The 13,023-nt window shown below is 34.7% G+C and overlaps 2 protein-coding genes across 7 annotated transcripts; one reads left to right on the top strand and one right to left on the bottom strand.

Annotated features, from left to right (window-relative positions):
- Positions 1–1,996: 1,996 nt before the first annotated feature.
- On the top strand, positions 1,997–5,681 carry LOC100243368 (probable inactive receptor kinase At4g23740). 6 transcript variants are annotated; one of them, XM_019226208.2, is made up of 4 exons: positions 1,997–2,414; positions 2,487–2,566; positions 2,989–4,299; positions 4,761–5,681. In XM_019226208.2, exons 3-4 carry the CDS (start codon positions 3,084–3,086, stop codon positions 5,429–5,431), a joined length of 1,887 nt encoding a protein of 628 aa, XP_019081753.1. In that variant the 5' UTR covers positions 1,997–2,414; positions 2,487–2,566; positions 2,989–3,083; the 3' UTR covers positions 5,432–5,681. The 6 variants fall into 6 exon arrangements, with proteins under 6 accessions (XP_019081753.1, XP_010662598.1, XP_010662597.1 ...); XM_010664296.3 differs by having other exon boundaries at positions 2,834–4,299; XM_010664295.3 differs by adding an exon at positions 2,834–2,910 and having other exon boundaries at positions 1,997–2,566.
- Positions 5,682–6,553: 872 nt separating this feature from the next.
- Positions 6,554–13,020, bottom strand: LOC100243274 (uncharacterized). The gene is made up of 4 exons (XM_002267246.5): positions 12,572–13,020; positions 8,394–8,712; positions 7,280–7,338; positions 6,554–6,840 (listed from the first exon to the last, which is right to left on the bottom strand). The coding sequence occupies exons 1-4, from the start codon at positions 12,861–12,863 to the stop codon at positions 6,809–6,811; spliced, it is 702 nt and encodes a 233-aa protein (XP_002267282.1). The 5' UTR covers positions 12,864–13,020; the 3' UTR covers positions 6,554–6,808.
- Between the last annotated feature and the right edge of the window lie 3 nt (positions 13,021–13,023).

Here is a 13,023-nt window from a genome sequence, read left to right as displayed (position 1 = left end):
GCATGAGGTGTTGTATCTTGTATTGGACTTGGTCTCATGCCAATACTTTACTCTTTATTTATTTATCATCATACTCCTTCGTTTACTTCAAATCCATGCAACATGATATATAGAATAAAGTATAGGTGATTGACCAATCATGCAAATATATTGTTTGGCGTATACGATAATTTATTTCACTCTATTCTAATCATTTGATTTGTTGATTGTATTTTCTTTTAAGACCCATTTTAATTTTAGAAAGTTTGAGAAAAAGTTAGGTTATATTTGGTAATTGTTTTAAAAACGGTTTTTGAGAACAATTTTTTAAAAAAATTTCTTGATGTTTTGTAAAACAAAAGTCTATTTGAAAATGTTAGAAGTTTTTAATATTTTAAAATATGTTTTAAAAATACTTTTGATATATAGTACTTTAGTTTTAAACATTCTATGTGTTTATATAATTATATTTTAAAAATAATAATAAAAAAAACGAGGAAAAACAACTTAAGACAATTAAAAATTATTCTCAAAAAATATTTTGTTTCCATTTTTTAAGAATAGAAAACAAAAAATAATTATTTAGGGCTTGTTTGATAATTTGTTTTTTAAAACAAATTTCTATTTTTCAGAACAAGAAACATATTTGACAATAAAAAATAGTTTTTTGTTTTTTCTATTCTTAAGAACAGAAAACAAGTATTTTCGGATAATATCTTTTAGTTGTTTTTATTTGTTTTTTAATTATTGCTTTAAAAAATAATTATACAAATATGTAAAATAATTTAAAACAAAACACTAGATATAAATTTTATTTTAAAATATATTTAAAAAAATTAAAAACAGGTTAAAAAACATTTTGAGTTTTCCCATTTATTGAATTAATACCTATTGATTTCCCATTTATATTGTTGAATGAGACAAATAAACAGTGTATTAATGAGTGTTAGGTGAAACTTATATTTTTTAGTTAATAAGTTAAGTTAAATTATATTTAAATTATTAATTTAAAACCTCTTATTTAATTTTTATTTTAAATATGTTTGATAGAATTAATTTAAAACTTATTTTAAATCATTAAATTAATATATTTATACTTATAAATTATAATTAGGAAAAAGAAGGTTGAGTAATAAAGAAAAATCGTAAAATAACAAATGATATCGTGAAAGTATCAGCGTAAATAGAGTAAAAAAGTAAAATAAATTTAAAAATAAATTAATTATTTTTATTTATTATTTAAAATTATATTTGACTTTAAGTTATTTTATTAAGTGATTTTATCAAATATGATTGGAGTGCGTTTAAAAGTGATTTTAAAAAGTGTTTTTAACATTTTTAACACTTTTTTCAAGTATTATAAATATTAAAAATATTTCTTAGAATCATTACTAAATAAATTTTTATAGTGTATTTGACCGTGATTATAAAAAGTGTTTATAGTATCTTTAATACTTTAAATATAAAAAATTTAAAGTGTTAGAAAGACTAAAAACACTTCATAAACACACTATTAGAGTGCGTTTGAAAATAATTTTAATGATAAAAATTTTCAAGTATTAAAAATATTAAAAACATTTTCTATAATTAGGATCAAACGTACTCTTAGAGCCTATTTGGTAATGATTTTAGAAAGTATTTTTATCCTTTTTAAGTTTTAATACTTAAAAATTTGTATCATTTAAGTGTTAGAAACATTAGAGATTATGTTTGATAGTAATTCTAAAAAATATTTATAATATTTTTAATATTTGAATGATAAATTTTTTAAGTATTGAAAATATTTAAAGCATTTTTTAAAATTATTGTTCAACAAATTCTTAATTTATTTAATGATTTAAATTAAATTATTAAGTTACTTTTTAAAATTTTAAATTATTAAGTTGGTTTAGCCGCGGGTGCTCCATTTTCCACGCCTAACTTAAAAATAACGTTGGATTCCGCTGCAGTGGAATCCTAGTTCTTAGCTAACTAGGAAAATAATTTTTAGAAATCATTTCCATTTCCCATTCCAAACAAGTCCCAATATACTTCCTTACTTTTGGAAAACACATTTTCCGGACCAGTTTGTAGTTTTTCCCTTTTCTGTTCTGTTTTTTTTCTTCCAGACACCATTGAAAAACACACAAAAACAGAGAGGCAGCTTTCTGTAGCTCAACAACGGCGGAAAGAGAGGATTCTTGTAGGACGCCACCCTACCCCACACTCTCATACCCTTGACCTCTCTCCCTCTCTCTCTCTTTATCTCTTCCCACATGCGACCCCTATTCTTGCGCCAAAATCCAACTATATTTTATTACTACGCTTCACTTCTCAACGCTCTTTTCAATCATTATTCTTGTCTACTGTTCTCGGCATGAGACCCTGTTTTCTGAAGTAAAACCCACCACCCCACTCTCATCATCATCGTCATCATCATTATCATCTCCCACCAAGTACAGTCCTCTCTCTTAACTGTTTCTCATCAAATTCTCTAACCATGTCTCAGCTTCTGTCTTCTTCTGCAGTTCCCAATACGACGTCGTTCTTCCACTAGTCGTATCTGTACGGCAGTGGAGGTTGCTCTGTGTCCGGTACTGAGAAGAGGGTAAGTGGGTTTTATTTCTTGAATCATATGAAGTTCATCTGTTTGGTTTGTGGGAATACGGAGGAAATGAAAAAGAAATGAAAATTTCCTCTCTTTTTTTTTTGGTGTATTTCTGGAAATGAAAAACCAGCTCAACGAAGCCAATACCTGTACTTTTCTCAACACCAAAAAGGAAAAGTGGCATTAGGCTTGCCTCTTTAAAGTTTGTATTAAATATTTTTTTTATAGTTTCTTTCGGTTTCCTACTTTTTCTCGCTTACCAAACAGAGCTGCGAATGGGTGAGAGGAGCAAGAGTCATCAAACAACGGAAGAAAATTGAGCCTTATAAGTCAATATGCAATAAGTACCAGCCTTACAAGTCAAGTATATCTCTTTTGTCTTTTGAGTTTCTAATTGTGCTTATTCTTCCAAATTCTTGTAGATGTGAGCAAAAAATTCCACAAACAGTTCGTTCTATAACAGAAAAATCTGCTCATCTTTGCTCCGACTATCGGATCTTTTACTTCGGGTGAGAAAATGGGAGTCAAGTCTATTTTCTCGATAATTTTCTTGCTGGGAACAATTTCTTTCCAGGGTTTTGCCGAACCTGTTGAAGATAAACAAGCTTTGCTCGATTTTCTCAATAATATCAATCATTCCCGCACTCTCAATTGGAATGAATACTCCTCCGTCTGCAATACTTGGACTGGAGTGACTTGTAGTGGTGATCATTCAAGGGTTATAGCTCTGCACTTACCCGGAATCGGATTCCGTGGTGAAATCCCTCCAAACACTCTTGGTCAGCTGTCTGCAGTTCAGATTCTGAGTCTTAGATCGAATGCGATTACGAGCCCTTTCCCCTCTGATTTCTCCAAACTCGAAAACTTAACGGCCCTGTATCTTCAGTATAACAAGTTTTCGGGTCCTTTGCCAATTGATTTCTCAGTCTGGAAGAATCTTACCATTATTAATCTCTCAAACAATGGCTTCAATGGTAGTATCCCTTCTTCCATTTCAAAACTGACTCATCTTGCAGCTTTAGATCTCGCTAACAACTCACTTTCAGGAGAAATTCCTGATCTCAATACTTCTAGTTTGCAACACATAAATCTATCCAACAATTTGCTCAATGGCACTTTGCCTCAATCCCTCCGAAGATTCCCCAACTGGGCATTCTCTGGGAACAACATTTCCACAGAAAATGCCATTCCCCCAGTTTTTCCACCTAATAATCCACCATTGAGGAAATCTAAGAAACTCAGTGAACCCGCCTTGTTGGGAATCATACTTGGCGGTTCTGTTGTGGGGTTTGTGTTATTTGCCCTTCTGATGATTGTTTGCTACTCGAAAAGAGACCGGGAAACTGGGTTCATAGTGAAGTCCCAGAAGGGAGAAGGGTCTGTGAAGAAAACTGTTTCTGGGAGCCATGATGGTAGTAACAGGCTTGTGTTCTTTGAGGGTTGTAGTTTTGCATTTGATTTGGAGGATTTGTTAAGGGCCTCTGCTGAAGTTTTGGGTAAGGGAACATTTGGGACAACATATAAGGCAGCTCTGGAGGATGCCACCACTCTGGTGGTCAAAAGATTGAAGGAAGTGAGCCTGGTGAGACGGGATTTTGAGCAGCAGATGCAGATTGTTGGGCAGATAAGGCATGAGAATGTGGCTCCACTAAGGGCTTATTACTATTCCAAGGATGAGAAGCTTATGGTATATGATTTCTACGGTCAAGGAAGTGTATCTTCGATATTGCATGGTATGTTAAACCTTTCCTCAATTTTAGCTTCTGTCATTACTTTTTCAGGTTCCCAATGGATTGATATTTGGTGCTAAGTTGTCTTTGATCCTACTTTTCATTTTCCCCGAGTTTTCATTGTTGTTTCTATATAGCATCCAGCCTTTTTCCTTTTTTGATTTGGATTAGTCTAGAGCCAAACAAAGCATTGGATTTTGGTGGAAGATTTGTCCTAAAAACCATGGAAAGATTGGCTCAACTAGGATGGAGTTTATACTTAATGATTGCAAGCTGAGGGGTAATTGGGAAATGGGGAATTAGTCTTTCAAAGAAAAAACTAATCTAGGCTAAGAAAGCCCTATCATGGTGGATTTCGAAATTTTGAGTCCTCGAAACCCTGATCAATGTACTGTTACCAGTATCCAAAGAGGTTGATTGATCACAAAGATGTGACTACATTTTGGTGCATCGGTTTTTTGCAGGAAGACGAGGGGATGGTCGGGTTTCGTTAGACTGGGAAACTCGACTCAGAATTGCTCTTGGTGCAGCAAGAGGCATAGCTCATATCCACACAGAGAATGGAGGGAAACTTGTCCATGGAAACATAAAAGCCTCCAACATTTTCCTCAACTCCCGGCGATATGGTTGTGTTTCTGACCTTGGCTTGGGAACACTGATGACCCCAACACCAATGCCTATGACGAGGGCTGCAGGGTACCGAGCCCCAGAGGTGACAGACACCCGAAAAGCGTCTCAAGCATCGGATGTCTACAGCTTTGGGGTCTTGCTCCTTGAGCTTCTAACTGGAAAATCCCCCATTCATAACACCGGTGGTGATGAGGTGATCCACTTGGTGAGATGGGTTAATTCTGTGGTAAGAGAGGAGTGGACCGCAGAAGTGTTCGATGTAGAGCTTTTAAGGTATCCAAATATAGAGGAAGAGATGGTGGAGATGTTACAGATAGGGATGAATTGTGTGGTGAAAATGCCAGAACAAAGACCAAAAATGGCAGAAGTAGTGAAAATGATGGAGAGCATCCAGCAGGTCAATACTGGAAACCGCCCATCCTCTGAAACTAAATCAGAAGTCTCATCTTCAACCCCAACTCCTCCGGCAGCAGCTGAAATGGGTTCCTCCTCTGCCCAACAGTGAGATTCTTGCCTTATCAGTCATTAGTCGTTGTGATTAATTTTTTTTCCTTTTTCACTTTTGCTTCAAATTCGTCTTATGAATTAGCACATGGGTTTGGATTACTTTAGACGTTTATGTAGTTTTTATTCCACAGATTTGGTACCAAGATTAGTTTACCTACCTGATCCAGCTAAGATCAAATTCAGGGTTATTGTATTATTTGGTCAGGACTTGGTCATTTCATGGTCAATAACATCTAGCCAATTCTCCATGTCTCTCTCAGATGTGTGTGCCCATGCTGGGGTGGGTCTGGGGCCTGGGCTGATGGGGTTGGTGGGTGTGGGTGCAACCTCCGGGTTTTATGGCTCTGGGGCAAGACTTAATGCGCCAGACCCACCTAACAAACATATAGATTCAAACGTAGAGCCTACTTTTTCGGTGGAATTGAATTGAATTTTGAGTGATTTCACAGACACCCATTTCAGCTACTAATATAATCAATACTGAAAATGACCGCCTGGGTTATCAACAAATCTGCACTCAAAGAGCCTGCTCTAACAAGTTACATAATTTTCAAAGATAATGAGAGGTTTTGTCAGTCATAATCTCCAAAACCTGATTAGGAAAAAGTTATTGGATGAAAGAGTTTGGTTTCTTTTGTATTACCCCTGCTGACCATCTACGGCTTCTTTTGATAGAAAATTTGTGGCTGCCGCAATAAAATCTGATATGATTCATTGACATGACCCAAATCCAATGTATTTTTTCGGGTTTAGATGGCGTATAATCTAATATAATCATGTTTGGATCAAATTCGCTATAATTAAGTAATTAACGGACCTTAGTATTTGATATAAATGTACTTATTTAATAATCATATCAATTAATTATACATAGGACAATATAATTGTTTCATATTTGGACTCATGTTTTTAATCCAATTATTAGTTGTGTCTGATTTGAGATTGACTTTTCGGGTCTAATATTTGATTTGTGATACGACATGAATATGATCCACCAACACGAATTGCCACCATACCTTCTACCAAGAACAATGGTTTCCCTTTCCGTTTTCGCTTCTGCTGGCATGATTACATGAGGGTTATCAGGAAACGAGCATTCAATGATATCATGGGCAACGACTGCAGATAACAAACAATTTCATATTGATTTTGAAGATCTCAGTAATCACAGGTTCTGCTTCCAGATGAAACTGGTTCAGAGTAGAAAAATTACACACAAAAAAATAATAATATAAATGAAACAATAAACTACATTTCAGGTGGGGTTGGGTTGTACACTGAATAGAACCTCCTGATCGCAGAGATGAAATAATCAGTATTGTGCCAATCCCCGCAAGTGTGTAGAAATCATATGATCACAATGAAAAGCTGCAACTCACTTCCTCAAAATTCTTGTTTTGACACCCCCTGTTCACAAACATTGAAAACTTCAGGACAGTAAACTGGTATTACTTAACCTAAACCTATGCATGGTTCCCGAAAAATTTGAAGGAAATGCAAGAGAAAGAAAATAAAGAGGAAAAAAAGAAAAATAAATAAATAATAAATTTAAAGTCAATAAGTTAATTTTATGTGCTACTTCAAACTTATTTCACTTATTTTTTTTCTCCTTTATATAAAGATAAAATAATTTTAAAATGATTAAGTTTCTAACTAATTTTAATTATATTTTATTTTCTTTTGTATTTTTCGTAATAAAACTAAACACAAGAAAATAATTTTCCGTAACATTTTTTTTCTTTTCTTAGTACTTTCCTAGAATCAAATATAGCATATATGTGGAGAATTTGAGTAATAATTTTGTCAGAGAGGAGATCTTGTATAAGAAAGTACTATTGTTACAGACCTTCAACTTCTTCGAATTGAACTTCCTTCACCAGGTCAGAGGCAGCATTATATTCAAATCTGCAACAAAAGAGGGATAATTGGCAGTCAATAGAAGCAGTCTTTAAAGAAATTTTGGCTGTAGTCAATAGAATGTGATAAAGAAATACATCATAGTGTTGACTGTATCAGCCATGATAATCAAAAGAAAAGTGCTTATGCTGAAAATACCCTCCAAAGGGAAGAATGGAGACCAACTACAACTGAAAATGGTATGATCCTCAAAAAAAATTGCTGTAAACGGTAACTTGGAAGGCATGGGATGAATCTTCTAACTGTTCTGACAGGCATTGAAGCCATAAAAGTAAATCCCGAGGCAAAACTAACATTCCCACCTCTCAATGTATCATCTGGTTAAACTGTAAATCTCCAAGACACCCAATATCTTTAAGGCTATGTTCAGTTCTTAGAAAATTTGAGAGGAGATCCAAGGAAAAGAAAAAAAAGATGAAAAATAAAAGGAAAGAAAAAGAGAAGGAAAAAAAAAAAATTCAAAGTCAACACATTATTTTTATATGCTTCAAACTTCTTTCACTTATTTTAATTTTTATATATAAAATTAAATAATTTGAAAATGAATAAGTTTCTAACTAATTTGATTTGATTTGATTTTTTTCCTAGAACAACCAAACATGAATTAACAATTCTTTTTTCTTTTCTTAGTACTTTTGGAGAACCAATCACATCCCACAGGTTAGTGCAGAAATTCACATGGTAAGTTTAAATTTTAAACCATGAATCAACCAAAAGGCTAATGAAAATCAATAGACTTGACATGTGCCTGCCTAACTTCTCAATCACATGATCCCACAAGTGGTGTAGTGTTGCTTGGTAGGTGGACTACACCAAAAACCCAGTTGCCCAAGTCAAAGGTTTCAAGGCTTATTTTCTTCAAACTCCCGTTTGGATGCTTTAAATTTGGGACAACCAAGTTTTGATTACTTGGTCAAACAAGTTGCATAGTCAGCAGTAGACGTCCTTACAGATATAATGATGGTGTTATGAAAGAAACATGGAAGGTAAAAATTACAAATAATAAAAGAAAAAAAAAAAAAAGACAACATAAAAGGTATTACCTGTTGGAGAAAACCACCTCAAGCTCATAGTCAGACATATTCTTGGTAGCATCAACCAACACAGTAACAATCTCGGTCTTTCGAGTACTGGCCATCAGCAAGTCGTACTCAGTTGGAATAATAATTGCAAAGAAGTTATCACTTAGTTCACTCAAACAAATTTTTTCAACAGCTGCAAGTGATATCCTCCGTTTAAGCATATCGGTCTCTGAGTCAATGATGTAAATGGCGAAGTCAGTGATCAAGAGGGTACGCCGTTTCATCTTTCCTGAACCAGTGAACTTCAAAGCTTTATCTGCAAAGAGAACTTGCCTGTCACCTGTAGACATGGAGAGCAAAGTCTTAAGAATTTAACAACAGGCTAATAAATTAATGATATGATTCTGATAGACAGTAGTCTCCTACTAATACCAGTAGATACCACTGAATAGTAGTAGGGCTAGGATTATGCATTTATCAACCGACTCTAATCTAATCCACTACACAAAAAAGAGCTCCAGCTGAGCATCAGATACAGTTTGGGAGAAATATTTTAGATGTCCTTCATATTTCTAGAAGGATATTTAATTCCTGTAATTTGCTTGTCTAGGATTTAATACCCTCCATTATTACCACTTGTCAATAGAACTGTCAGACATAGTTCACAGTAGCAGTATTCTAGACAACATAACCTCCATAAGAATATAAAAAAATGGCCTCGTTTTCTAAGACTTCGTTTCCCTAAAAATGGAGTAGAAAAACAATTGTTTGTCGAAGAAGAAATTATAGTTGAGTATTAAATAATCACGTTCTGTCAAATATGACAGAAAGCAAGCACTAGCTAAGATGACATGAAAATAATATAGTCCCTCTAACTGATGCTTTATGGAATGTCAAACCCTCCAGCGCTCAAATACATAAATTTTAAATTTATCAGCAAGCCCATGATAGCAAGGCTTATCAATCAATATGTGGGAATTTCCCTAGATAACAAAAATTAAGAGAGGGACAATAAACACCCTGCTTGTCTCATGTTAATCATTATTATCAGAAATTTAGTATTTTATGGTGTTTTGGGAGGTTGTAAAGAGTTTTTCACATTCCTACAGGGGCATATTCCACAAATCTGCCTGCTCAGACCCATTTATAATATTTCAACACATGCACTTGAAGCTACTGTGAAATCAATATCTAAAATCAAAATGGCCAAGTCAACAAAGATGATCGATATCACCAGAAAATCCTCCACATTTTTCTAGTGGAGATACATTTGCTAGGAATTTCTCCAGGTTTTTCAGTCTTACAGCATTACCAGCAGACGGCAGGAACATTGGAATATCAATTACTTCTCTCAACTGCAAAGGCTGCTACAATCATGTAGCATAAAATTACTCAGAAACTGAGTAAATCCTTAGGGGGAGGGAGGATAGGTTGGTGTGGTGGTTCTGTAAGAAAGGTTGTATTTGTTTGTTTTTTTTTTTTTCATCTATCAATTGATAAATACAAGAAATATGAGCGATCCTTTAAAGATGTACAAAGGCTGGTTAGAAAGTAACCAAGTAACCAGATCCACAACAACTAGACTAACCTCATGAGGAAAAAACCAACATACATAAAGTAGGGAAACATTCGACACTCAAGGGGGAATAAAATCTCAAATAGAGGATAAATGCTTTGCTCCTTGTTTGGCTACCTGATCTACAACACAGGAAGGATAATAAATGTTGTATCTCTATGAAGCTGTTCAACAAATCCTAGTAATTTGGGAATTTTAGCCAGCTTCAGGAAGTGAGGTGTGGGGTTCTAGCATCAACTGCAGGATTGGATCCCTCATGCAGAACCATTGTGGAAGACAATCTTTAGTCCAACCAATTCATGAGAAGGGCTAGTCTCTGGTTAACCATTTTTGTCTAAGGAATGAAGGAATCCATCAAACATACCATTCTCCACTGTGACCATGTGTATAGTTTGTCTGCCTTTGTGATTTACCTTGTTTGATGTACATTGGGTGTTACCTCATCCTGTCAATAGAATTTTTACCTGGTTAGCACAGCAGCTTTATAGGAAAGGACCAGAATGCAAGCATGGAGAGTGAGGCCATCACGCTTGCTTGAGAATTGAAGAACTTTCAATGGTTCACACTATTCTCATTCAGAAGTAACAAATATGTTTCTTAAAATCTCTATTTGCTTCATCAAAGGGTCCTTTGGGGGTTGTAAATTTGTATTTTTCTTTTTATACCTACAATATCCTCTTTTCTTTGTTCATCTGCTTCTGAATGATTCTCCACACTTCCTATGTACTAGGGTTGCAACCCCTTTCGTTACAGGCCTTTTTATACTAATATCAAATAATTTACTATAAACAAAAAAAGTGTTACTACTGAGGAAATGAGTGAGTCATGTTCACCAACCTTCAATTTGTGTTTCATGATTTAGATCAATTTTTAGGTGACAAAAGTCAAAACATAAAACACGGAGTTAAAACTTAAAACCTGCGCCAGAGACAACTTTTAAATGCTGAAAGAATCCACAACCACCATTTCATACATATACTTTCAATCAATGTATTGAATCTTTTTCTTAATAAATATTTAGCCTTTGCCCATCAAAAAAAAAGTTATTGAATATTTTCTTGGATTGTTTTCATAAATGTTTCAGCAAAGTTCGTCTATGTGCATTTGCATGCAGTAAACAGAATCACATATTATGAGGAATGCAACAGACTCATCTTGAGTACAACCTAAAACACAATAAGATTTATTAATTTCCATGGCATTCCCTTATTAATGAGATACAACTCACATGAAGCAAATGCATTTCACAATAATACAAGCTTAAAATTTATAATTTCCAATGCTTATCATACACTTTAAATTTTAAGGAAAGGGTTCAAAACATTTTTATTCTGAGGTCTCCGCAAAGTTGTAAGACCATATATGGGGGGGAAACAGCCTTGGATCACCGGCTAAGGCCCAAATGACTGCTCAGTGGATCGTGATGTCTTTCTATGGGATTGCCGCATTAGCTCTCCCTGAAAAGGAAATAATCTAGCTGCATCTTCCAGTATGGCTACCTTGTTATGACTTCACACTAATTCCCAAACCCTTCTTTTAGTTGCTAATAGGAGTAAAAGAAAAATGAAAACCTCACTCAAGTAAGCTAAACGGTTCTATAATCAATCACAGTTGCATGAGGGTTTTTCTTTCCTCCACTCCCAGACAGTCAAAGGTCCAAGTTTCAAATTCGAATTGCATTTGTTTTCCTAAATTTTCTCAGCAACCAAGCAAAACATATTTAGTAACCAAAATATTAAAAAGCTATCCAGAATCCAAAGCCATAAAAAACTCCACTGATCAATAACAAATCATCAAAAACCCAATTTTGTCCCAAAAAATTAAACATATGCAAAGTAATCTGAACCCTACTGAACTTTGATTTCATTCTTTTAGTGTGTCTTCCTACAACCAAAACTACTTCACTGTAGACTCACAAAATAACAAAGTGGCTCCAGTGACTACAACAACCAAAGGTTGAAAACACAATGCCCGGTCATCAAATTCCCAATTTAGTCACAGTTTCAAGAGAAGAGTTAAAAACAAATCAACTCAATTTCAGCATCAATTAAGTGAAACTTCGATTTAATTTATTTTCCCCATTTTATTGCCCATCAAACTGAGGTAAAATTAAACAAAAATCGAAGAGCAATTATCAATTTCAGCATCAACTGAGTGAGAATCATTGTTCTACCATTTCCAGACCACAAAAAAAAGGAAAAAAAAAACACCAAAAGTAATGCTTCCATTTCAATCTTTTCCATCATTTTCTCACACACCAGAGGTGAGGTAAAGTTAAAACAAGACGAGATCAAATCAACCATTATTAAATTTCATCATCAACTAAGAATCATTTTTTACCAGTTAATAACCCACGAAAAACCCAAAACCAAAACATCGATTCCATTTCTTTCCCTGCATTCTAGCCCATCAAACTGAGCTAAAATCAAACCAAAACAGAATCAAATTGAACCATTATTAACTCCCATCATCATCGAGTGAGAATTATTAGTTTTACCAGTGCCCAACCCACCCCCAAAATCAAAACTTCAATTCCCTCCCTTTCCCGCATTCCCTCCACCACCAAATCGAGATAAAACCAAACCAACACAAAATCAATCAAATCAAATCAAACACCGCTCACCTTGTTTCCCTAAAAGCTTCATGAGGAATGGCTGAGAAGGCACATCGAGATAATCCCCCTTGTAATCGCGATGCAGCGAAGCTCTTCTCCGGACCTTGACGCCCATGAACGGCTCTTGATCTTCAGTTACGTTCTTCTCCGACGGCCTCAGTTTGATTGAACCGCGTGAACTTGGTTCTTCTTCGTCGTCGTCGTCGTCGTAGCGAGTGGGTTTGGAATCTTCGATTTGGACACGACGGTGCGATCTGAGCCGTTCCATCTTCGCGAAGTGGGCCTCTGATTTCTGAGCCATTTCAGAGGATTTGAAGTCAAGGCCAAGAGCAGTCGATAAATCGTCTGCTAAATTATTCGAATAAAAAAATAATAATAATTTGAAGGAAAAAAAAAATGAGGATGAAAGAAGAAGAGGACGAGGAAATTAATGCAATGATTTGGGTTGGAATCTCAATAAA

The sequence above is a fragment of the Vitis vinifera genome, chromosome 16 (genome assembly GCF_030704535.1).
Source record: "Vitis vinifera cultivar Pinot Noir 40024 chromosome 16, ASM3070453v1".
Classification (NCBI taxonomy): Eukaryota; Viridiplantae; Streptophyta; class Magnoliopsida; order Vitales; family Vitaceae; genus Vitis; species Vitis vinifera.
This window is presented reverse-complemented; position numbering and strand designations above follow the sequence as displayed.